At 42.3% G+C, this 27076-nt stretch overlaps 2 protein-coding genes across 4 annotated transcripts in view; both read left to right on the forward strand.

The window, feature by feature from the left end:
* LOC110986554 (endothelin-converting enzyme 1-like) overlaps positions 1-6540 on the forward strand; it is a 40199-nt gene extending 33659 nt beyond the window's left edge. For all 3 annotated transcript variants that reach the window (XM_022248500.2, XM_087147038.1, XM_022248499.2), the window contains exons 18-21: positions 197-262; positions 576-674; positions 1326-1402; positions 1784-6540. In XM_022248500.2, the coding sequence (XP_022104192.1) occupies positions 197-262; positions 576-674; positions 1326-1402; positions 1784-1883 (342 nt within the window). In that variant the 3' untranslated portion in view covers positions 1884-6540. The remainder of the gene's footprint in view (positions 1-196; positions 263-575; positions 675-1325; positions 1403-1783) is intronic.
* Positions 6541-13119: 6579 nt separating this feature from the next.
* The window catches only part of LOC110986572 (membrane metallo-endopeptidase-like 1), a 34603-nt gene continuing 20646 nt past the window's right edge, over positions 13120-27076 (forward strand). Inside the window, exon 1 of the mRNA XM_022248536.2 lies at positions 13120-13845. Within this exon, the coding sequence (XP_022104228.1) occupies positions 13614-13845 (232 nt within the window). The 5' untranslated portion in view covers positions 13120-13613. The remainder of the gene's footprint in view (positions 13846-27076) is intronic.

Here is a 27076-nt window from a genome sequence, read left to right on the forward strand (position 1 = left end):
TTTCTGCGGTGAAAGTTTTCCATCCGTAATGTCACGTGACGTATATCTGTTATAGCTCGTGACTGGTTTGCGACCCACCCTTTTTTCTGAACAATGATTCCTTGCTAAGCAAGAACTGGATCCGGTGTAAGCTAAATGCAATTAAAATGCACTGTTGGTGTGCTTATTGCCTGTGCTACCTCTGATTTTTCTGCAGGTGAATGCGAAGCTGACGTTAGGGGAAAACATCGCAGACACCAGCGGTCTAAAGGTGGCGTTCAAGGTAAGACGACGACACCGGATGGAAAAAAACCGACAGCAACGCATCCGATTTTATCGTCCAGCAATTACTTTGATGACAAAAAATGACACAATTGACGGCGGCACTGAACAACGAGGACAAGGACAGTCACACCGGTTAAGGAGAGTAGATAAACCCACCCGAATTCACAGCGTTGGGGCTGAATTTAATTATTTCTCCTCTGTCCCGGTGTCATTAAAGCGTTTGAAAAACTCGCTCCCCGTCACTGTCGTAATATCCGCAGTGACAGGAATGAAAATGATGCTCTCTCGTTGATTTTTTTTTTATTTTCAAGGCCTACCGTCGGTGGATTGCGGAGAGGGGTGCAGAGGAACCAACACTCCCTGGGATTCGTCTCACTCACAATCAAATATTCTTCCTGAACTACGGACAGGTATAAGTCTCTCCGCTTCGTTTCTCCCACTATGACCACAGATTTACCGCGGACTACATGTACCTGTGTTGTCCATTTGAAGGTGGGAATTGTGGGGCACTTGTGTTCTTGAGTTAACAGACAAGGACTTGATAATGCTTTCAAGCAGCACAAATTCAGACAACCCGATCCATTTTTATGCTTGTACTATTCCATGTGGCAGCAGGCCTCCAGTGGTAGAAGAGTGGCACACGTGACCTTAATACTATACCTGAGTACCTGTGCATTGGACCCACTAGATGTATACAAGGAGATATCCAGAAGGAATCTGTTTGATGCTCTTGATGTATGCGGTTATGGTAACCTATGATGGCTCTCAGACAGACTAACAATGATGCCCAAACATATCACTGTTTTAGAAGAGCAAGCTCAGGGTATCTCATCTGCAGGGGGGGAGGGTATACTCTAATTCTTCCTAAGGTATTTTTCTGCATATTTCCTGGCAAGAACACCCTAGTGAAAAAGCCAAGAAGAAAATTCTGCAGCATGATGTGTGAACATTGAACTGCTTGATAGGACTGTAATAATGGTGTTAATTTTACACCACGGGCTCTGAAATGAAGAAATGAATGAAGACCTTAAATGTTACATTTTTTATCTTCTGCGGTCCAGCTGTGGTGTGACAAGAGCCGAGACCAAGCTCTTATCTACCAGTTACAGCAAGATTCACATTCTCCGGGGAAGTTCAGGTACACTGATGTATGTAGTTCTTTACGTTTTGCATTTGTCTGATTTATCAGTGTTTTTTCAGAGGATCCATTGTGTACAGACGGGTGTTAGGACGATTAATCACTCAAAATGAAGTACTGAAATCCTTGGATTCTTTGGTTGATAATCTGCGGTGAAATGCAAGGGCTTAGTGGCCAGCCAAGAGCAGACAACTCTTGATGCATAAGATTCCAGCCGATTTTCTTAGTTTTACACTTTTTGGGTTTTGAAATGTAAATCAATTGCCTCAGCTCAGCATCGGAGTCCAATGCGTCGATGGGACGCCCTCATTCGAGCGCAGCTAACTTGTCTATTTCACTTCGAATATTTTATTTGTTATTTTTTTAAATTTTTTTGCGCAGGGTCTGGGGGCCCATCATGAATTCGCCCGATTTTTCTGAAGCATTCCATTGCAAGCCTGGGTCGCCGATGAACCCAGCCAAGAAGTGCAGCGTCTTCTGATGCACGACTCTTCGCTCGGATCGGGAGGAGAAAATGAATACGTAAATAAAAGAATGGGACCACCGTGTCTGAGCGTCCACCTTTCTACTGTAGCGCCTGCAATTAACGACAGGTCGATTCCAACCTGAGCTGCAATCCAATGGGTTCTGTCTGATGAATTGTGCTGCCACTCGTCTCCAATACGAAGGTGAAAGAAAATGATGGCGGTGTTTCGCTGTCACCGCGTCTTCTTTCAAAGGCGAACCTCGCTCCTGATGCGCATGCGTCGGCATGACTGATCTTTCTTTTCCACGTTACATGCGCAGTTTCTGTCCACCAGTGGTTGGCAACACCAGAGGTGGTCGACTGATGAGAAATTCATAGTGTTTAAAATCTCACGCTGCCATTCAAAAGCTGAGCGACAGATAATGCTACTTAATACCAAATGAAAGCGCACGAACCTCCGTCTTTGAACACCATTGGAGGAAATATCTGCGAGGCAAAATCTGTTGCCAGCCACGGGCGAACTTTTTGCATTCGCTGTCCATACAAAAACCAAACGAGTAGCCCTGCATAGCTAATCTCCTACGAAGTTCTGATGACAATGCCGCACTTACTACCCTTGTAAGGTGAAATGATGGATATTATTAGTCGCTTCGGTGGTTGTCTGATCGTCTCTTGTATCCCATCTTAAATTTCAGCACACGAATTAATCTTTTTTCTTGGGCTAATTACAATAATAACCTCTAGTTTCCATTTTAATGGCGTCTCAGATTGGCGGAGCATCATCTGTACTTACAGCGAACATACTGCCGTCTATCAACAGAGGCCCCACAAAGCATAACGACTACTTATAAGTGTTTTAGGGGAAAAATGTATTATTTTGTAAATATCTACATGACGTGCAGCATTATAAGTCTGTATAATAAATTTTATTTAATCCTGAGTAAATACATCATGGCATTATTTTCTGATCAAGTTATATTAAATCCTTCTTCCTCTTTGCATGTTGCTGGAGACGTTGATTACTTAAAGTGCGTTTGTTCGTTTTGGAGAATTTAGAAGTCCAAAATCACAACCCGTCTACCATCTTGCAATTAGTGTATTTATAAGCCTATGTGTAATGTAAACATAGATAATGTACAGACTACACTCTAAAATCAATCCATGCTACTCGATGTCTTATTTACTGTGAAGTGTTTTATGTTTAACATGGTTTCATTGTGCATAACGCCACCGATACCCGAAATCCAGGAAGTCAACGTCTCTCTTTGTAATTGGACGGCAGGGGGCGCCTGATAAATCCAATGTTGTCAGACCATGTATTCCAAGAGAGGAAAAAAAAACTTCTGTAAACACTCAAACTGTCACAACAGTTAACCACGTTTAGTAAACCGCAATGTAGTCTCTAGCGTCCAAGTCTAGTTCGGTTTTTTTGTTGTTGACGGTGGCCTCATTGAGCAATCCAAAAAAAAAAAAAACACCTTGCGGCGCATGTCTTCATGGCCAATAGGGCGGCGCACAATACTGCTCACCTGAAGACTTAAATATAGGGACACCATTTTCATAGGGCATGAGGAGAAAATCTTGACATGCTTGCCCTAAACGGGATCCTTTTTTTCTCGAGAATACGACAGTTTTGACGTTTCAGCTAGTGGTAAACGTTATTGTTATATGCTTTGCTGTTGGAGTATGATCAAGATGTCAACTCTTAAGTTGGAAAGTGACCCCTCCAAGTCAATCATCTCTGTCTGCGGTAACATAATGACGTCAAGTCTTGTTTACGTGAGCGCTTCCCTTTGGGAGTGAGGACGGACGCGATCCATTGAGCCCCCATGGGAAAGCACACATGTAATCTTAATGCCACGTCATAAGGTCTTAGGTCAATTAAAAATATAATCACACGATCAGACAGCTCTTTTAGTAGTTTCAAAACATCCGTGCCAGAACGGCCGTTCTAACGCAGAGACACAAAAACCCTCCATGCCGCTGATGTAAGTAGAGCTCTGTTTTTCCCCTCTATCGAAGCGTGCTGATCCCCTTAATTAAGCCTCCCTAGCCCTCTCCGTTCAAGGATTGGATAAGTTGTCGCTAAATACTTCTCAGTACACCCCCTATAAGCACGACAAACATTAAGTCATCCCCACAAAATGCCTCCTGCGAATGGACGGTGCTAGCAGAATGAAAGTAGCGCAGATGCTAAACATGATATTGGCTTCCGGACTCAGTGTGCGACTTTTATTGGGAATGCTGCAGCTATGACCTTTCGTATTCAGTACACGCCCCTATTGTAATTAATTTCTCCCTTTAATAATGGTAACTGTAATGGTAACCCGTCACTTGGACACCAGCGACGGGGAGTAATATCCGGACACGGCAATCGGCAGTTTATGGTCGTTAATGTCTGACCCGAATTCCGCTCCAAAACGACCATAAAACAAAGAACAGTCGATTTGTATTTGAAGACGGTTCAAAAATCCCGTGTAAAATCTCCTTATGTATGAAAAGGTACTGTAGGCCTATGAGTGTGAATCTTTTTCATCCATTAATTTGGTTGGAATGTTTGGAGTGAGCAAAGAATTCTGATAACTGCGGTATTTCGGTTTAGTTTTTCAGGGCTAGCTGCATCTATGTGGCAGTAACTGGTCGAAATTCACACCGCAAGGTGTTAATTCAACACTCCAGATTATTGTATTTTTTTCTGCTACTGCGAAAGTATAGAACTTTTTAAATATACCTTCTTACTAACAGTTTGTTTAAATTCTAAACGTTTATAGTTTTGATGGATTGTTCTTACCTAATGAACATTGATGTTTAAAAATAGGACACCGATGCTTATTTTGCATAAACATGTTTAGAAAGAAATGACAAGATAAATTGATTAACTTAATTTTGGTGACTTATTTGCGCTTAGTTCCTTTCGATTTTACTGACAAGTAAATTGTCTTTATTCCCGACCGAATAAATGTAATAATATAAGTTTTTTGAGGATTGCATCAAACACATTTCATTAAAAAAATATGTTGGGTCATCCATTTGTATCCAACTTACTATTTCGGAGGTGCATCTTCAGGAGCGTCTTGTTAAGTGACCAAAGTGTTTTGTATTTTTATACGTTTTGTAACCCTTTGGGCACAAATGCGACGTTCTTTCTTTTACAAACGTCAAGGTCCACCTTTTGGCCAATCAGTGGTATTAAATTAAGTGTCTGGAAAATCTTCTGCAAACAAAACAAAAAATGTTAACGGAGGGTACCAAAACCTGAACAAGTTAACCACCCCTTTAACTCAATGAGAACGCAAATGTAACGTGCAATTCGGGGGGGGGGTCATTTCTATAACCATGGTGGGCATTTGTCGCAAAACAATAGCTGCCCATTCGAAAAGACGTCCCGTATTGATTAGAAAAAAGATCTTTTGGCTTATGTGGATCACGTCTACCACCTGATGGTAAAACCACAAGTTGATAGGATCAAGTAACTTTTTGATATAGTAAATGCTGTAAGTGGGTGTAATCTACAAAATATTTTATAGCTTTTAAGTAGCTTCGTGATTATCGCTGGAATAAGGTATATCTCTAATAGACTGTAGTATTTAATGTGACTTCACTCATTGAATTGAACTATAATGTAAATGTGAATTTTTGTACTGGATATTATATCATTATAACATATCTCCTTATATAACCGCTAATTTAAAATATCGGTTATATAATTTCTGTCTTGTACATTGTGTAGATACACCTTACATAAACCTTTATCTTGTAAGGCAGTGTACAAGGTTGCGTATGTAATATTGCTTTTTAATCAGGTAGAATAAACGTGGCAACACGCGCTGGCGAGGTCTCTCAAATCTACGCGCCCTTGGTCGCCAGAATATTAAGTTCCTGCCATCCGTCAGATGATGTGATATGGTTAATAAGTCACGACTGTTGCTTAATAACCGACCGGACGGCCGGAACCGGCGTTCGGTGTAATCAGATTCTGAAGCTGTCTTTCCACAAGCAAAAGTGTCCCTCGTTTCCGGAAAGACTAGGAATTCGATGTCATCGCTGTTCAACGTGTCTATGACGTTTTTGGGGCTTTTTTAGTAAATATAAAGAATATAGGTGTAGGAAAAATGAGATGTCTCTTTTATCATTTAGTCACCTGATCTCTTGGGAATTGAAAAAAAAGTGGTTCGCGGGTCAGTCAAAGTGCACAATATGCTCCAAACCTGGAGCAGATCAAAATCCCATGTGCTTAATGCTCAACGGTCCAACGTTTCCAGGAATGATCCTAATTTAAGTCAAATGTTTTTGATGCGTTCCTCAAGCAAGACCAAGTTGGGAATCAGACACATCCTAAAAGGGTAGTCTTTGTAAATTGTGGTCCTTCAGTGAGAAAGCAATGCCATGTGACCCGATGGTATTCCCAGAAACATCCTCTGCACCACTTTTAAACTTTGTAGTATAGTAGAAGTAGAGGAAGCAGTGTGCGAATTGTCTTTTGATACCAAAAAGGATTGTCCATTTACTCTCCCTGTTGAATATTGCTTCTTTTTCTACCAGAAATTACCCCCATTCGTAGTGTGTAATACGTGGTACATCATCAAGGCGATTTGTAGGCCTTGTATGCTTTTTGCATGCAGTATTCAATATACAGGTAAGCATTAAAACATGGCAAGCGCACAAACCCTCACCAGACTCGCTGCGTGCCGATTATACTTCAGGTCAAGTACTCCTGTTTGTTCGCACCTTTAATCAAGTTTTGTCTAAGGTTGTTGTCCCATAGGCAAATTGAAAGTGTGTGTGCGTTCACTTTCGGGACCATGATAATCGCACTAAACGTGCGTTTCCCTTGCTGCGTGAAGAATGCCAAACTGCCACATAAGGCGCACTGATGGTCAGGTGCCTATACTGCAAGCCACTGTTTGTGCCTGAGTGTGGTGTCCATTTCCAGGTTACTAGACAACACAATAATAATTCGGCTTCCTCGGCAGTCTTCATATCACGAAATAAAATTGTAAAGTTTGGATCTCAGAAAAAGTCTATGTAACCAAGCGGCACAACTTCACCCAAAGGGTAATCCAAATGGTTAAGTTGCATTTTGAGGGATGAATTAACATAAACCATATGCAAAAGAAACACTAAAATGCAAGTTCAAAACAAAATCAAAAGATTCAAGATGTTGATACCGTCCTCGGCGTGGACTCAAATTAAAGCGAGTTTATAGTACCCATCCTATAGGTTCTACTGCGCATACTTTGCCGGTCTAGTCACATCCAGTGTTCCACAGCCTAATTCTACCAAGCATGCGGCAGGATCACTGTTTTAGCCCCTTCAGCTTTTTTTAAGCTGCCACTGCTAAATCATCGAATGCTAGAAGTTCTGTCCAACTGCGACTGATGATGTAGAGCACGGAGTTTTCTTGGTGAGAAGGGCAATACTGTGGCGGAGTCTTAGTACAAAACGCATAATGAGTATATAGTCACCTTGAAGACAGTTGCCAGCCACAATTACTGTTGGCTACAAATAAAGTGTAGTCTAAGCTACGAACAATGAGACGTCTCTTTTATCATTCACCTGATCTCTTGGGAATAAAAAAAAATGGTTCGCGGGATCAGTCAAAGTGCACAATATCCTCCAACCCTGGAGCAAATTGAAATCCCATGTGCTTAATGCTCAACGGTCCAACGTTTCCAGGAATGACCCTAATATAAGTGAAATGTTTCTTAGCGCTCCTCGGTGAAAAGGGCAATACTGTAGCGAAGTCATAGTGCAAACCGCAGAATGAGCATATTCACCGTGAAGACATTTGCCAGCGACAGTTACCGTTGGCTACAAATAAAATGATCGCATAGCATTTAATATTTGATCCCCGGTGAAGCCAAGGAGAATAAAGTGCGACCGACTGTTAAAGCAGTCGGGGAAAAGATTTCGATCTTTTAATTAATGAATTAATGAAATGTAACTTTCTGGTCGTCGGGGTACCAGACAAAAATGGCGGCGACTCCAGATCACTAAAGGGTGCATTCCACCCAGGGTTGTATTTCTGCGCGGAGCTCATTAATATTTTGTGATCCCACAGGGTTTTTAATACACTAAGACATGCCAAAATCAGGAAGGTTCCTTGGAAATATTTCTATAAATGCCGAATTTTCTATAATTATTAGAGGGAGCCATGGAACTGGAAAATTGACGAATCATGGCATGAACCTCAGGCCCTGACTGAGGGCTTCCAATTCTGAGCAATTTGGATGCAATCGGGTCCGAAAGTGGTACTATTTTAGCAGTTTTGCTAGGGATTCCTTTTTCAAAATAGCTACTTTTCCGGGCAGTGAAATTTCCTTCATTTTAGGGGTGGCCTGCTCTGGCTGAGAATTTCTCAAAATTCATCAGTCAACCCACTAAAAATAGAAAGAAAAATGAAAGAGGACATATCGAACATCGTGTTTCTGTTAAGCCTGAACACCTGTAAGAGTTGTATTTTTAAATATTTGTGAAGTATGGGCATTTATCACTGCTGTCTACGGGAATTTACTTGCTGCGGTGCACCCTGCACATTCTTAGACTGCACATTCTTAGAATGTGTGCACTGAACCAGTGCTCGTTCATGTGCGGAGAAGCGGCAGCGAAAGTGCAGCATTGCCAACTTGGTTTTCCTTTCTCCTCTTATTAAGTTCGCTGGAGGTGATGAATTGATAACACATACACTAATTCCCTCCTAACGGTCCCTCCCCGTTGTCGCAAATAGACGGCCCCAGCAGGGGCAACGGCCTTCCAGTAATGGAACATGACAACACTGCACAACATGAATGGATGTCTGTGCCGGCTTGGAGTGTCAGGGAGCCCGACGCGCCTCGCTGGGCAATTACAGCACTCCGTGGCGACATTCATGCGTTTCTCGGCTGGCAAAGATCAATGAACTCAAACTTCTACAGAATAGTGCATTTGATATGTAAAGTCCATGAGAAGACGGGCGAGAAATAAACAAGGAGTTCAAGAGCTTAGGGAAAGTTCAGGTACACGTACAAGTCCAAGCACCCTGCTCCATTCAGCTGAGGTATCTTGAAGTCGGGTGTGCGTATCGCCAAGTCGCTTCTTTGTCAGAGTAAAGAGTAGACGAACAACCCCCAAAGCATTTTGTTACTTGTTGAAACTGACCTAGTTTATGCTTTCTTTCATGGAAACATGAATTCATTAATTTAAAATAAAGACCCCACTGAACTGAAACAGTCTCATTTGATCCCAGTATATGGGGTGTTGCGATTAAGCAAAAGTAGATACCGTTTTCTTTGAGCTCTGCGAAACCCCAAGGCCGAGCGATTCGGCGAGTCGACGCTACTTATCGACAATTTCGAGCTGGTAGCCGATCAGCAAAGATTTAACTAGTGGGGGGCACAAGGGGGTACCAGCATCTTATGAGGGGCACCAGCTTTCAGTGGTGTTTTTTTTTTTTTTTTTGAGGGGGCGAGTTTTTGTTATCCATGTTTAATATCCATTCATCCGTTTTTTTCAGTGGGGGCGCCTGGGGGAGGAGGCACCCGTGCCCCCAGCCCCCCCCCCCGTGGCTACGCCACTGTCGCTGAATAGCGCAACTTGGTGATTTGTGCCTTTATGCAAGACGCCCAAGGTTGAAGTCTTCTCATACATCTACCGAAACACCCTGGACCGTCAAGGGTACAATGAATCACCTATGCAGGCGGCTTTCTCAAACAATAGTCTGCTATTACGTTCAGATTTCCCTTGCTATTATATCGTTGTAGGCCTATATCCCGGTACCTTCAGGTTTTACGTCAGGTTTTCTTTCCGGATCGTTTTTACCTTGTAAAAGAAACGCATTAGTTTTATAGAAAGCGGTTTTTCAGGGACATTTCCCTCCTCCTGTCTTGTGCTTAATTTTTCATCATTCTTTCCTCTTTTCATTAAACATTTGGAACTGCTTGTTTGATGATTACAATTCGCCTAGATGTCTCAAAGGTAGAAAAGAAAAAAGGAACAAAAATCTCTATAAAAAGTAAGGGAATTCAACTGAATATATTTCAATAATTCATGGAGTCACTTTAGGGTTCATTAGCCCCCTCATTGGTCTAGCTTTCGCCACGCCCTCGTTTTATTAACCGCTACCCCCTAAAACCGTCGTGACCTAGAAAAGTTTGTTTCCTGTCTGCCAATTTTTCTTCTTTTCTTTGAAGTTGATGAACGAGCGAGAACTCAACTCTTTTTCCGGGTCAGCGGAGAGAAGTCCAGAAACCAGATGGATGGATCGGCACCACGCTTGACCGCCCGCCCGTTAATCTGACACGGACCCCAAACACTGACAGGCAATTTACAGCGCTCGCTGTCGTCACACTTCAGCCAGAATTTCTACCACACACTTTCTTTGACATTTTGGTTTCACACGAAGGTACCCCAGCGTAGTGGCAAAATCCCGATTCTTTTGATATTGGCTTCGTCAGGGAATGGTTGTGATCGGAATGCAGATCGAGGTAGTCGGACTCAGAACCAAAAATTCCGGGGGGGGGGCATTTTTTTCATGTTAACTTTGTAGTCTTTTTGACGGGTTAGGCTAAAGTTGTGAGCATTTTTACATGCTCCTGGAAGGAAGAAATATGAAACAGACTTATTGCCTTTTTAGCTTTTGCCTTTCTTTTATTTTTTTAGAAGCAGCGACAGCAACAAAAACAACAAACAACAGCATCAACAAACAAACAACAACATCATCATTCCTCCTTATGGAGGGGGCATGACTCCTCCCCGTCTCCCAACTGGATCCGGAATGGTTGCTACCAATACATATAGTTGGCTACCAATACGATGACTAATCCTACCAAAATTGTAACTCCTTCAACTTGGAACTTATCGACAAAGTTAACCTCGACAAGAGAACCAATAATTTGCTCTTTACGATGCTACCATCGAGTGGCTAACTGCATATGAAGGCCAGTTTTGGGGTTGAAATGAAACCTGAGAATGTTCTTAACGTGACCACCTTTTGTGTTACCGCTCAGTTGGCTACCAATACGATGACTAAGCCTACCAAAAATGTAACTCCTTCAATTCTATAGATTTTTTCTCCCCCCCTCCTGCGCTTCAGATCGTCGTGTAGGTTTACAACATACCATTTCAAATGGTCGGGCGTTTCCTGGCAATTCTGAACAATCACTTGAGCGTTGGTGTGTTCCTTTTTACCCTGATGCAATTGATAACATGCCCAATGCCATGATGATACATGAATGCTGATTGACTTCACCCGGGCGAACAGATTCCGACTTATTTGCGTTTTGTAGAAGTGTATCAGACACTGGCTCGTTTAACTGGGACGTAAATTGTATTTAGACGCACGATGAATTTAAATACAATGTAGATTATCACTGAATATTCAGTCTATCAGCGAATACAAAGAACTGGGTTTGTAGTCGGATGGGCTCGCTATTCAGAAAACAATCAGACAAAATAATTGTCTCGAGCTTGCGGAGAAAATATTTCGTTTCAGTTGCGTCATCAGAAATGAAAATATAAAATAATCATCAATAATCATGAATAAAACTTTATGTCAATTGTGAGTACAAACTCACAGTCGATGAATAAATAAATAAAAAAAAACAATGTTTTCACTTATTTGAATGTCGAATAAAGAAATCTTTGAATGAACAAATTGGGCAATCTGCGGCGCGCAAAACCTGCGTTTTTAAATTAGCAGAGCTCGTGAGTTGGTCAGTAGTGGAAGTGTATTAACTGTGTGTCACTCAGACAGGTCATTAAATTGTGAAACGTTTCAAGAAATCGCTTTTTCAAACATAACTCCGAAGATCGATCCAAGAACCTGATCGTACTAGGAGTATAAAACCTTCATTCGCGATGAGATGTTTTGTAAAACCAAATATAAATTGCCCCTTTGATTCTCCAAGGCAAAAGAAACACTGTTCAAGAAATACTTAGTATAGAAGCCAAGGACGAGCGTACTTTACTGTGATAAACGGTCTGCCCTTAAATAAACATTTTCGAGATTCCGCGAACCCATAATCGCCCGAGTCGAGTATTAATAACAGAGTCTTTAAATACGAGCAGCTTTTTAAAGCATCAATGCGTGTCCTCTTAAACCGATTTTTTTTTGTTTTTGTTTCTAATTCCGGTGAGCTGAAGAATGTGTTTCTTCAACTGCCGTCTAAGTGGAGCTGTGCCAGCTTCGAGCACCTTAGCGAAGACGGCCCAAGCAATAAGCAAGTCATGACGATAACATCATTCGACAACATTACGTTCGATCGGCTGCGTCGACTGGGCATAATTCGGCCGCCTCGCAAAGTTCATGTACACGAAACACAAAGCGCAATAAATTTTGTCGACACTCCCAATACGTTACAGGTGCAGGACGGCGAACAAGCAATAAATCCCATGCGCACGCCGTAGGGGAGAAGCGAACCATGCAGTCGATCATTATAATTATTTCTTTGTTCTGAATGTTTCTGAAATAGCTGGCTATCAACTCATAGGCAGATCACAGTCTATAATAAATGCATTTTTGCATGGAATTAAATGTCAAAGAAGAAATAACCCTCGAAATAATTTGGTCAGGAGTAACTATGATGAGCCAATACAAGAGGGAAGTTCCAAAAGTTATGGGCCCATCGACCTTCAGGGACATGATTCAAAACTTTTTCAGAGGTTTTATAGTTGGAATGGGAACAACTTAGATCATATTCAAAATCAACAGAGACAAAGTCAAACCAAACGTGTGCTACAGCCAGATAATTAATTAACTCAGTATTTACTAACCTGACAATAACTTCAGTTTGACCGGTTTGATCTCCCATGGGCATGTTACTATTGAAACCATGAAAAGGCCAAAAAAGGTCCATGGTTTGGGAAGTTATCATCGGTTGTCATTTTCTGTTCGATAGTACCCACTCATTTGTTCTTTAGCCGAGAAGTGTGTTTCAGTTTTTATCTCCCTACTGAGCTTCATCATTTGACGAAGACAAAGTTGATGGGAAATTTTGAGCTCAAACTAACCAAACCGCTTTGGCGCCATTCTTAAATTGTAGGAGAGATGCATTACACAGAGAGACCTACGACAAGGGATTTTATTGAGTTAAAAACAGATATTTAAACAAATTATTTCATAGACCAGATTACGTTGGAACTGAGGTGTGCAGAACGAGCTTTGAGTTTTCTCCAGATCATTTGTGGACTGAAGACAGACATCTTACAAAGCGAAATTTAGTTTTCACACTTTGCACATGCGCACTGGGGCTCTCTGTAAGGCTCACCGCGTCTTTGGTTAGGTTTTTGTCGCGGATAGCTGATGTGTGTACGAGTTGCGAACTGCATGCGTGTGTATATAACATGCCGCTCCGTAAGTTGCTTGATCAGCGCTCACCGGCACTGGCATGCCGACTCCTGACCACAGCACTGTCTGAAAAGAGCCGAAACCACGACGTAACCGAGCCCAGCCCCCCTTGGGAAAAAGCAAAATACTCAGGGCAGTAAAACGTCTTCTGCTGTCCCTCTCACCAACAGTCTTGCGCACGAGTCGGCGCCGTCCTTAGATCCGCACAAGTACAGCTGTAACAACGTTCCACATACAGCTCGGCAGTGCTGTCTGCTTGAGCCCAGACGCGAGGCGGTCTCGGGACGCGCTGTTCGTCATTGCATGTCTTCGTCTTCAGATGAGGCTCATTGAAATCTTCAGGACAGAAATCAGGTGAAATTAGCAAAAGAGAGAGAGAGAAAGATAGAGAGGTAGGAAAAAACCGGCAGAACGGGAAGGAAATGAACTCCGAGAAGAACGGGAAAAACCTGGAGTATCTGTCCATGGAGGAATCCCAGGAGGTGATGGTGAAGGGGAATGCGTACGAGAAGGGACGGGGCAAAAAACCGCCCAGCAAAAGCAGAGCCGGCTGGCTCCGGAGGCGAACCACGCTGGAGAAATCCCTCATCTTGCTCCTACTCATCCTCAGCCTGGTCTGCGTCGTCTTACTCATCGGCCTGATCGTTACGGCAGGTAAGACCTCGGCTTTTATCTCTTTCAGGCCCCTATTTTATCAACCGAGTTTAGCCCACGCTTCGACAAACCGCCTACAACTTGCCTCTGTCTCCTGAAGGTACTCGAAAAAGAAATCACCCATCCCACGCAGGCTGATGCCTAGCATGTAATTAAAGAAAAGTTGCCCCTGTAACGTGCATTGTAGAAATGACTGATTCACTGAATACGTTGATGGAATTCGACCACAGTGTATGATCGCAGTTTGTAGTTGTTTGGATACCGACCCGAGTACAGCACATTATATCCTCACTTTTTTTTCGAATTTGCATGTGAACAAGGCCGAAGTCCATAGGCTTCGATCAGCATACTTCAACCCAGAACTATTGAGTCCAAGTCAGGAAAGAATGTTGAGACCCTTTAAAATGATGATGTTTGTCGGGCAAACAACTTTGTACATGCCGGCATTTAAAGGGCACTTGGTTGCCTACGCTAGCAGTGTTTTCTCACTCATTCAACGCACGCTCTCTTCCTGCTCGTTTAGTGAGTGGTTTGACAATAACACGGCGTATGTACAGCATATCTAATGCATTGGTCACAGTGTCCCTGTAAACACTTCTGCCGAATTCAACCGTTTCTCGAAACCCATGTTTTGGCCAAGCATTACGCATAAGAAGGGGGATCTGCAGCAATCAAATAGAATGACCAAATTACGAAAGATGCACAAGTTTTTAAATCTTTTACGTACCGTTTGACACACGTAGAAACTTGAACCAAACGAACGCCATGAAGGAAACAGGTTTATTGTTAACTTATAAACATTCAAAGAGGCTTTTATCCTAGATAATTTTTCGCACGACAACCACATTTTTAATTCTACAAAATTTCTAACACAGTTTCTGCTCTATGTATGCTTCCTCCGTGTGCTCCTTCAGTACGCCTGCAGTTTGGAACATGTACTGGACTATAGTTCGGAGAGATTTGTCTAACAAGAGAGAAATGTGAACATTGTCCTGGGGGCAATGATGTAGTGCAGATGTGCTCGGTACTTTGATGTCATTCCGACCAGTGTACTCTCAAGTACATATTCTCAGCGGAACTGAAGTCAGCAAGCAATCAGAGGTGTTCATAAATTCATTTCATGCACGTTCGAGCCACGTAGCGGCTCGAAGGGGGAGGTCTCGGCGGAAGGAACAGCTTATAGCCTAAGTATAACTCGGTCAAAGTGGCTCCGGTGGGTGGGAGTTCTCCCCCCCCCACCCCGGCTGGCCCAGGGCTCGACTAGGACTCTGTGGCTAAGTTCGAAATGCCGTGGAGTCCTCAACAGGCGAAACTGCCGTCATGCCTGCTCTCTTGGCTGAGAATTCCCTAGTTGCGCTCACTTGAACTTTTCCTTTTTGTCAAATCAAAGTGCGTTTCGCCATGATGGCACATGTACAGTGCTTGTCACAGGAACAACAGACATAATGAGCCTTTTGCGAATTAACTTTGACCCAGATCTGGTACATTGAGTGCTTTAAATTTACGTGAACATAACTTGAATTCTTCCTACTAAAACCATTGTTGCTATACCTCGTGGTTCGGGGCAAGCTTTTGCTTAGTTACATAGGAGACGCCTTACAACAATAAATTGTTCTCAATAGATAAGAAGGGCACAAAGGAACCAGTCCATTCAGAGATGGTGGTCGCTATGCAAAAGCTTGCCCCGAATTACAAGGTATAGCAACAGTGTCTTTAGTCTGGGGAATTTAAATCGTAATGTTTTGTGGAATCAGATAACCCAGTGCACCAGATTTTATTCAAATTTAACTCGCAAATGGCACATTTTCCTACGGCGACGTACAGCTGCAATAAGATACCTATAGGTATTAGTTTGCCAAGTAGTGACATTTTGGCAATGCTGTGCGAATTATCAAGTTATTACTGATTACCATGTAGAGGGCAGCACTGTGTCCATAAATTAAGGAGTTTTTCAGATTAATTTACGGGCCATTTTACATCATTCTGTTGTTGATCATTGTTGATCAAATTGTCACTATTAATACGATCTTCATAAACAATTTCAACCGTTTAGCCAGAGTATCGAACAAGACAAAAATACAAAACGAGCATTTCTTTTTAAACTCAGAACAGTGGGACAGAAAAAATTCCCTGAAAAATTTTTTCACAATCTACAAAGACTTCATAAAAATGATTTTTGTGATTTCCTTGATGTTTTGTGAGTGCATAGACTAATTCAGCAACAAAAATGAGATACCAGTCATACGGGCGGTTTGCACAACGCTCGCAGACAGGTGGTATGCTTGCGTTCAGCCAGTAGGCTTTTGAGACTCTCACGCATGCGTAAAGTTTGAACACGAACGCGTGATTATGATGTTACCACGGCAATGGCATTGCCTCGGAATACGAGCTGGACGGATCAGTGAAATTTTGCCATAATTTGAACACATGTGGATGAAAAGAAAATTATCCTAACGCCCTCATGAACAAGGACCTTCGACATTTGGCATTCTGTCACAGAAAGTATCAGTGAAGTCTAAGGCTTGGTTCCCAACCTGGATTTGAGTTTTCGCATAAACTGCAACACCCAAGATCGGACTTGTGTAAGCCTATCGTTTACGAAAAGGAACGACTGATTTTACCTTCAAAAGGGATCCGATCGTTGGAAATATTCAGCAAATACACTGAAACCTTTGTCCAGTTTAGTGTACACTGTTGTGCTCATACACCAAGCTCACGCTGATTGACGTCATGCAATCTTTAAAGGTGATCCCAGCATCCTCGTTCCAAGCCATGTTGTGTGCAGTGCGTTCATGTTCAGGGTATTGGCACCAATGAAGTTGCTGACGTGAATATCAATTATTGAGAAATCTCAGAAAGCTTTTGCATAGATACATACTTGATGAAAGTCTGGCTAATTTTTGCCCACACCTGAGCCTTTCTTCAAAAGAGCAACATCGTATAGTAGGCGGATTCTAGTACTTTATCTGCAAATTTGTAGTGTATGAAACTTTATACCACGCACAATTTCTAAAATTTTACGTTTTATTGTTGTCATCTACAACGTGAGCAGAAGCTCCATAAAGTTAACACCAACAACTTCCCATAAAATGTAATACAAATTAGAGACAGTGTAATGGAAGATAACTTTCAGGTTCGTAAGCTTAAAAGTGCCATACGATTACCATCCAAATATCATTAATTTCTAACAACAATCGGAGAGGTCTAATGTATCGGTCATGTATTTCATATTTACCAGTTAATGCTGAGTATGATTAAATCAAACCCAGATTAGGGCTGATTTATTGAACCAATTACACTCCGTAGCTCGACTGAAAGAAATATCTGCCCGTGTGGCCAGCAATTTTCGTAACCAAACTGTTTGACATGGTCGGCCGTCCAAGCGCTGTGACACCCACAGTTTGAATATGGCACGCGGAGTTTGTGGTAAGCCCAAAGTGTTATCAAAACAAATGGCCTCTGATTGATCAGGTGCGAGTAACAAGTAATCATAAATTGTGTATAGTGGGCTCCGCGGCACAACACTGGGCCGACCCCGGCCACGGGTAGAAAAATTAACGGACGTTTTCGGTGCGTGCAGAAGTGGTCTGGGGCAAATCCGGTGTCATGTGAAATCCGCACTCCCCAGAAATCCTGGCTCTAGTTTTTTTTTTCTCTCTCTCTCTTATATGGACTCTGGGCCTCGCACGCGTTCATGAAGTCATGAGCACTACGAGTCATATGGGTGCGTTTTCATAGTCTAAATTTTACGCTTCACTGAAGCGTATGGGGCTATACCGACTTTATACTCATAGCCAAAACATCAGCCCCGCCCCGACATCCTGTCCCTCTGGAATCAAGATTTCGTCTAGACGATGTAAGAGGCCAAACGACATTTTTATGGCTTAGGAAACAAACAACTTGAAAGTGACAAATTGTACCAAATATCAAAGGTCTTCCACGTGCAAACCTTGGTTCTTTTCCGAAGTTGCTGTACAGGGGACACGACATTTTCTTTACTTATAACTTGCATAATTACTTGATAATGATTTTTTTCAACGTTGATAGCTCTTTTGAGTGGAAGTATTAAGGTTTCAAAATGCCCATTCTAAAGAGAAGATATTATGAAAGAATTAACATAGTTGGTTAGGAGGCACACCTTAATTAAAATCTCATCCCAAGACAAACGTTTTAGCGGGAGTTATTGCTAATACGCCCATAGGGTCATTATCTTTCGCTGGCTCTGTAGTATTTCCTTGTAACCCAGCAAAACATGTCACAACTTGTATGAGCCGTTCTTCTCTGCATTAAGTAAGCACGTGCTGAAGTGGACGTGTTTCATTGGCTGTATCCTGTCATGTGAACTTGAATAATTCACAACACTGGTATAATCAGTTTTGCAAGACTCGTACGGGTCTTTTCAGCTCGGTGGTATTAGGGCCTATACGAAACGGCGAGAGGCCCTGGTGAGGGAGGTTTTTGGGTTTGAAAGGGTCATCTTCTTATGTCAGGCGATTTATATCAGCATGAAATAGGTCCTTGACCTCAAGATTACAATAAAGACACCCTTGTTTAGCATTCCTATTTTTTAAAAATCATTGTTGACTTTCGTTTGACCAGTGGCAGTATAACAATGTCATAATAACAGTTTAGAAAGCAAATATTCCTGAGAAGTTTACTGAGCAGTTCACATCATAAGATTACGCTTTGTTATCATTTAAAGTCTTGTTTAATTTCCACAAGAAAATGTTTATTTCATGAGCCTGTAAACTTCGTTGTTCGTTCATGCTGTTTGTCCTGCACTGCAGTGCACTGAGTGTATATACACTCAAAGTGCGAGAGTGACATTAGATCGGTCGAACCACCCCTATGAAAAGACAAATAGCTCCGGGATATAAAGCTGAGACAAAGAGGCTACCGTTATTGCTCTGCACTGTGCATCGCTGCTCCACAATTGCACACTTTGGCAACCCCTTTGCCAGGAGGAAACCCAGCACAGCGATGTTTGGCGAGACGAGATGCGCTCCAGCCACGGGCACCCGCGGTTTGCGAGGAGCCCCTCGTTGCGGCAAACCACCAGGCATGTCGCGTTGATGAAGGAGATATCACGGGCTTGTAAGATAGGACAAACCGCGGGCGAGCAGCTGGGTCGACACTTAAAGAGCACCTCTAAGGAAAACATGTTTTCTCTGATTTTATCTGTTCAAATTAACATGGAAGCACCTAAATCAAACGCAGTGTCATTTGTCTTCAGAGCTCAACTGTAACAAGCTAAAAAAGGGCTCTGTTCATGCCAAGATGCCAATTCTGAATGTAGATTGCGTCATTAAGGGAAAACGAGGGGAACCCTCGCCCTGTGTTCGTAGTGGATAAACCTTGCGTATACCAAACAATGCATGTAGCCATTGTTTGGCAAGCACAAGGTTTATCCACAACAAACACAGGGCGAGGGTTCTCCTCGTTTTCTGTTTTCTCCTAATGACGCAATTTACATTCAGAATTAGCATCTTGGCATAAACGAAAAAATAATCCGTTTTAGCTTGTTATAGTTGAGCTCTGGAGACAAATGATTTGGAGGCTTCCATATTTAGTTGAACAGATAAAATCAGAGCAAGCATGTTTCCTTAGAGGTGCTCTTTAAACGCCGTTCCGTATGAGAGCGGGGCCCTTTAGATGAGCAGTCTTAGATAATATGAAATGAAACGTTCCTTTGCATCTAGCGATCGATATCAGCCGTTGTAATACTTTATTAGATCTTCTTGTCTCTTGGAGTCAAAAGCCTTACAGTGACCTTTTAGAGAGAGGATAATGTATGTTTGTGAAAAAAAGTTTCCTAAGCCAATAACCACGCTCGAGCATAGAGAACGCCGTGCCTCGGGAAACCTATACAAACATGTATTGTCCTGTACCACTCGAGACAGCAAAGTCAATTACATCGAATTAAGTTGATGAAAAGCTTTAACAAGGAATAAGTATACTGACCTTGACTTTTAGCTGTGTATCTGGTTTGGTTTCCTGACTTACAGAAGCCAGCACCGTGCGTCTGTGTCTTGCATTATGTTGCCAGTCTCTCCGTTTCCCAGTCGTTTGCAAGGGAAATGTAATTTGTTTAAATTCGATTCGCTCTTGATGATTAAAACCGAATTCATCTAATATGTCGACAGTGGAAAAAGGCGAACTCTGTGTGGAACCGTGAGAGCAGTAAGCGGCTTTGTTTAATGAGCGCCAGGCAAATCAGTCTATCCGCATTGAGCAGAAGTACCCCCTCGTCGGCTGAAGAGCCTTTTTTTCCGGGGGTGTTCATTTTGTTGATAGCGATGCGCCCGTAATGCCAGCTTTTCATCATAGTTTTTTGTCAACCAGCGAAGTGCCGTTCCGACCAAAGGAGTCTTCTTTGCTAGGAAACTTGCGCCCCATCTTGGTCCAGCTCGAGACTCACTGTGTCTCCACTCGATATCATTTCTTATGGCATGGTGTTTTTTTAAATTGGATGTTTTGCCTGGTGTATTGGGTGTATTATACTTGTTGTTGATGGGGGGCTTTATGGATTCCGTGGAATTACTCTGAATGAATGAAAGCTGACATTTAAAAGGGCAACCTTGTAAAAGTCATTGAGCATTTTCTTTGTAAACCTGAAAATCCCCTCCGAGAATGACTTTGATAGCAAACGTGCACGAGCATCTTGCGTCAAACATAACTATCGTCTTCCATGGTGTGAAAAAATATAAAGTCCAGAGACAGTTTGGGGTAACATGTGCATGATTTATTGCTCACAAAAGAAAACGTACTGTGACTGCAAAATACCCCGGATAATTGTTGGCGAGATTATGGCTATTTAGACAGTCGTTATCATGCGCGTTGTTAGTGCAGGCCTCGTTTTACCGCTGCACTTACAGTCTTTCCTCGCAGTGTGTTTTGCCAGTGATTACTTGCTCGGCAGGCCCGCCGTCACGTGTCAGCAAGCACTAACTAGGCCTACCCCTCAACCCTTTCCAAAATCGTGATGGGTTTGTGTGAGATCCAAAGGCATCGTGTTTCAGTTTTTTTTTTGGGGGGGGGCAGCGCAAACCGGCAAATGAGCCTCGTAAATCAAACGACGGATGCTGGGGTGGTATTTTCTGAGACAAGGCGGAAGACGAGAGAACGAAGAAGACGGCTCTCCGTGTTGGGTTGTAAAAGTGTGGTTAAAGCCAATGTCAATAAAGCCTTCATGTCACACAATGGTGAAAAAATGAATAATATATGACTGTCGCAAGAACAGTCATTTTTGCTCCGTGTAGGGTGTGTACTTAGAATAGCAACTACATGCAGTAACTCCTAGCACAACCAAAACGATTTCACAAGCTTTATGATGCTGCTGCCTGCCCACCACACATGACATGCAGCCATGTCACCAGTCTGGCTGAGACCTCACTGGCACCAGTTTGTGTCCGTTTGCCTCGTGCAAAGCAACGGTTTACCGAATTGCAATGGCACCCAGTTAATCCTTGAAATTTCTACGCTTGGCATTTCCGACCGATTCCATTTCGTTCAATTTTTAATGCGAAGCGAACTGTAATAGGATGGTATTACCTACAAGCTTGCAGGATTTTCAAGTTTCACGTTTTTAAGATCAAGTGTTACATTCAAGTAAATGAGAGCGCTTGGAAATTAATTTGTCGGGTTATTGGCAACCAATTAAACAGTGAACTCGTTTTTCAGAAGTACTAGGGCCCTATAGTTAAAGTACTTTTTAAAAAGTTGGTGCACGAAAGCACATTGCTTTACACAGAAACACAGAAACAACACGCTTTTGCAGGAAGCTGTTTAGTAAATTGAATGCTAACCCCCCTCAATTATTCCCCTCTCCAACCATAACTATATAATCAGAGATTTTCGTCTGAACGCCCACCATGCAAGCCACACCTTCGCTCTTCCTCACCACCTTTGTTTTTATAACGGCTAGCACGGCACCTGGTATAACTTCTTTAAATTCTTCTTGTCATGAATAAAATTTAAGTGTGCAGAATAACGCCGGTGCCTATGGCGGCAAACACAAGACAGACTTTTGCAGCGCCTGCACTTTCTTCCCCAAATTCGGTGAAAGGTATCAGGTTCTTAGGCCGGTGGGAACGAGCAAATGTCTCGGCAGGAAGTGCGTTTTACAAAATCGGCCCCTATTGTCTTCTGTCTTGCTTATAGTTCCATCATTTTGCTACACACAAACGCAGCAATGGGCGGACCCTTGATCAGCAATGTTTCATCAAAAAGAACCACTCTTTTGGGAGATTGACTGAACAGTGACAGAGGAAGCAATTCGAGCTTATTTCAAGTCATAAGTAGAAGTGGATTTTAAAGCAGTGGTTCTCTCAATATGGGTGTCTGCAACTCTGGGTGATTGAGCTGTCTTCGACCACAAATCCTCTCCTGGCCACATTCCCCTTCAATCAGCACTGAATTATCGAACACATGGTCTCGGAAGTCCTCGACTGAAACCCTCGGCAACCTCAGGGGTCTGGCTGGAGATGAGGCGAGGGCCTGCCCCGTCTCCCCCACCCCCTCCGCCGAAAACTCTCCAGTCGCAGACCGCGAGTTGGCTCAGCTGCTTGATGTGTTGACGCGCCGGCCGTCTGTACCATCACCCCGGGCCATCTATCGAGATCCCTCCCCGAGAATATTGAGCGCAACGCCGAGATTGCATGTGGAGGATGTTCTTATCTCAAAATGCAGGGGGGGGGGGCACATTTATTGGGAGTGATGCACTTTGGCTGATCCCCAACATTACAGAAGGCTCTAACCGTTGTATTCACCCTTGACTTTTAACAAGCCTTCATCCGAATACAGGGTTGTCTTTTTGAATGACGCATACGGTACTTTAAGCCCTGTTTCACCAAACTAGACGGGTCGAGGCACCCCTCAGGCTTTTTACCTCAGCAGGTGCGTCTGTCTGTCCTTCTCGTTTCAGGGTGGTTTGTGGGAACCCTAAAATAATCAAAGATTTAAACATCTTTCCCTATCCCATTTTTAAACCAGATGAAGGAAAGAATGTCTTTTCTTTTTGAATATTTTTTTTGTTACGATGGAAGGTTTAGAGTTTCATTGCTGGTTTTGACGCGACTTCATTCCAATTTGAAGGCCATACGTTTCAACGGCGGGCCAGCCGCGTTATTTATAGTCCTGCTGATACCAACATCCGTCTGAACCCGATATGATTGACCGTAAAAAAAACACTGCATATTAGTACGTCTGGAAATTATATGTCGATTTCAGGTGTAACGGTGTCATATACGAATATGATAGGGCGCTAGTAAGGTGCTATATTGTACTTCATATGTAGCAGTTCTTAGATTTGTCACTCCATTAACAAGAACTTGTTCGCATTAATGTTGAGGTTTGTCGTAAACTGATGTTAAAAAAAGGGGAAGGGTCAAATTCTGTCTTTGTCCTCAACTCGACAGTTCCTTCATTTATAGTTTAAATGCGTTTTGCAGTTTGGCCTTTGGCCTTTGCTCATCAGAATTGCTATATAGTTCGTATCAAGATAAATTAGAACTACATATAAATTGTTTAGGAAAGGATTACAAACACGAAGATTGGTGTCTCTGCTGTCTATTGACACTTTGCATGTAGCTCGTAATCTTTGGATGAAGTCTGAGCACTGGACATTTCCTCAGTGGGGAGAGGAGCTGCTTAAAATCTGTGTTGTCGATTTTCATTATGTTATAAATCAACTTTTTCATCAACAACCTATTGGTCGTTTTTTTAAAGTCAGTCGTCACAAGCTTATGTGCATTCCTGGGTGTATTGTCACCTCGTGGTAGGATTTGTGACAAAAAACTGTGCACATTTAATGAGGCTGATTTAAGGTGGTCACCGCGTAGTTGAGTGATTCTCTGCGGCCAATACGATGCTGTATACATTTACATCTAGCGTGCTCGCTTCGAGTGTAAAACTGCAGTGCTCTACCATTCCTCTCATCAACAGCCCCCGTAGAAAATTACCTGAAAACAAAAACAGATCAATTTATAACGGCAGTTTAATGCAGTTTCTTCAAGTTGTTTTGGGAACACACTTCGAAAGAGGGTCTGCTTAGGGTCGGCGAATCCTTAACTTTTGATGTTTTCTAGAGAAAACACTCACGGGGATCAGCAAATGAAAGCGGTAAAATATTAATTCGCGTTGCCATGGCAATGAGTGATTCCGAAGATTTCAAAATCCATTAAGGAGTGAAGACGACAAATGACACAAAAGACGGCTTGAGCCCAGCTGAATTATTTAGAAATGTCTCCGGGAATTGAGTGGGAAAAAATCCGATTCTCCCTCCGCCAATTTGAAATGAAACTTGCGTAAATGGCCATGTAATCAAGGGGGGCTTGCATGGCCGGCAGCTGCTACTCTGTCACGATGACACGTGACCCATTAAGCATTTCAAGCCTTCCCGTCAACATGATGGGCTCTTGTGTCCTTTTAGTTTCCCCCTTGGGACGTGGACTGATCTAACAGCCGATTCTGATGTAAGCAGCGATCAGATAAAAGTTTTTTCTCTGTCTATCCTTTTGCATTCGGTCATCTTTTAATTGACTTTAGTGTCAGAGCCATCAGTCAAGTGACTGCTATAACTTGGCCGAAAACAAGTGAGGCGATTTGATGTTTAGGTTTAGATTTGACAAAATGCTGCCAGAGTTGGAGGATCTGTTCGATGAAAAAGAAGAATACTTGAATTAGTGAAAAATTGAGTATGTAAAAAATTTAAAACCGGAGAATTTGAGAATTGAGTCCTTGGTTTATTATTTTTAGTGATTAACCTGTCTTACACATTCAACTGGGAAACGTTGATTTCAATAGTTCCGTTCAATTTACGAAATAGATGAAATTCAACAGAGAAACGCAGCTACCTGACGTCATTGTAATGGTTATTTAAAGGAACCAGGAAATAGAAATATTTTTTTATAAATTTTACTAAAACCCCTTGAAAGTGCATCTTTGGGTTTCAATTAATTTTATTTTAAATTTCGTTTTTGGTTTTATGCTAATGTTATTTGCATATTCATGAGCAGAACTGTGATGTCGTCTAAGGCACTGAATCTCAATGCTGTACTGATTTGTGCACAGAAAATTTCTAGATTTAACCTCTGCTGTGGCAGTTTCTTTAGCATTTTATTGCTGTGTAAGTATATGGCAATAATCCAACAAAAGTCCTTTTCACAGAAATGTTCCCAGATAACAAATTTGGGGTTCACAATTTGAACATGAAAACATGCAACCTGAACCATATCTTCCTGGATTTACATCAAAGCAAAAGCGCCCTCACTTGTCCAGAAATGCTTGATCAATTTTTAACGTTTGAAAAAGTGCACCGTTCAGTTCACGTAAATCAAAAAAAGATGTCAAACAGTCTTCATACATGGAAGAAGAGTACAGAGATACACAAAAAGTGATACTAAGAAAAATTCATTTTCTGGATCCTTTAAAAACACCCCATGAATCATGATGTTGTAATGATTTTATTTGCAAAAACTGAACACATTTCGAAATAGCACTCTTCAAACCTATTGTTGACAAAAAAAAAAACGAGTCCCGGCATCCAGTGTATGTTTCATTCTGAAGGTCTGATCTAGCTGGGTATTGTATTCCCCTTTTCCCCCTGCAGCAAGCTAGACTTCTCAGGCAAGCGAAAGCGCTCCTTATCAGATTCGCTCCTGATCAAATCATAAATCGATTTTTTTTTTCAGTCAGAAACGCAGTTATACAATATCAACGAACGCGTTAGGCAGTGCTCCATGGAAGTTTTTTTTCTCCTTTTGTGTTTCGGGAAAGTGCACGCCATCAGTGGCTAACATCGCCACGGGAATGCTGTGCCCTTCTGATGGAATCTTGCAATTTCACGGCAACATTAACTCCCAAATCGAATGAGTCCCTCCTGCATGCGCACCCGTGTTGCAATACACGATTCGTTTTCTTTGTTTGCTATTGTCGTCTTTGTCAACGGCGCAGGCCTCTAAAAAAGAGTATACACAATTGGAGTAAAGTTGAAACTAAAGGAGAATCCGCATAATGATCTTTAAAAAAAGGTGCCTCAGATGTGGTTCATTTATTGTGGAAACCATGTTTTAAAAAAAGAGCCAAAAAAAGGAGCAAAAACACAGCTGAATTGATAGACAGCATTTTAGAAAACAGAAAACAAATGTAAGTGCACACACGTATATAGGCCTATGTAATATAATGTTTTGCCACGTAACCCATGCAGGCCTACAGGAAAAACCGCGTCCCGTCGGTTTTTTTGTGGGGGGGATATTGTTCTTCCCTAAAGATGACTCCGGTGGCCATGGTAACGCTAAAGGTCATTTGCACTGTTTGTTCCTATGGCGGTAAGCTAAGAATTGCTTTGGTGATATTACTCTCCTGTGAAAAGTAACTTTACTAGTCAATATCGTCACTGCCTGTCAACATTTTAAATCTATACCCACACTCAATCAATGTTATACATGCATCTGTGGTCTGGAATGGAGCTGTTATTCTTTTCGCGCTAATATCACCATCAGAGTCACGTGGCCGAGTTTTATTTGGTTTGGCACAGGTCTAGTTCCATAGAGCTGATTTATATGACGCACATAGGCCGAGCAGAACTCATCCGAAAGGCAGTGCATCATAGCTTGTAACCCGCTGTTGCTATGAGAAAATTATTTATTGTTCAGGAAATTTCTCCTCTGTGTGGCTCCATGAGATTTAGATTATAGCGCGATCTGGACAACTGCTTCACAATACACCACTTGCATGCCCAGCATGCATGTGGCCCATGCATGCTTCTGAACGTGATGCAACATTTGAGGTTCCCTGTATCGACTAAGGAATGGCGGCCCCACGCACTCACTTATACCTTGCAGACTCTCCAGGGTCTAGCATCATCAATACGCAGACCAATGAATGAGCAATGTCTCGCTTCAATCTTTTTAGCTAACAGGGCTCGCGGGCACGACTCCAACCCGAAACTTCGCCCTTCTCTCTATCTCTCTTTCACGCAAATCTGGCGAAAAGAAATTGATCACTTGGAGCTAATTTGATGGGCTTGAGCGTAAAATCAATCCAATGAATGCTTTACAGCGCGACGTTTCGATCTCGGTCGATTATTATATTCACGTCAGACGTTTTACGGTTTGAGAACGGAAGGGGTGCCATCTTCTGTGGGATATCATCTAGGAGTTTTATAAAGATTTCAGTTTTTAATGCAGGATATCTTTGATGTTTGAAGTCACCAAAGCATTTCGTTTGCAGC

This window comes from Acanthaster planci, linkage group LG16 (assembly GCF_054643075.1).
Source record: "Acanthaster planci isolate LZ-2023a linkage group LG16, COTS_SCS, whole genome shotgun sequence".
In the NCBI taxonomy this organism is placed as follows: Eukaryota; Metazoa; Echinodermata; class Asteroidea; order Valvatida; family Acanthasteridae; genus Acanthaster; species Acanthaster planci.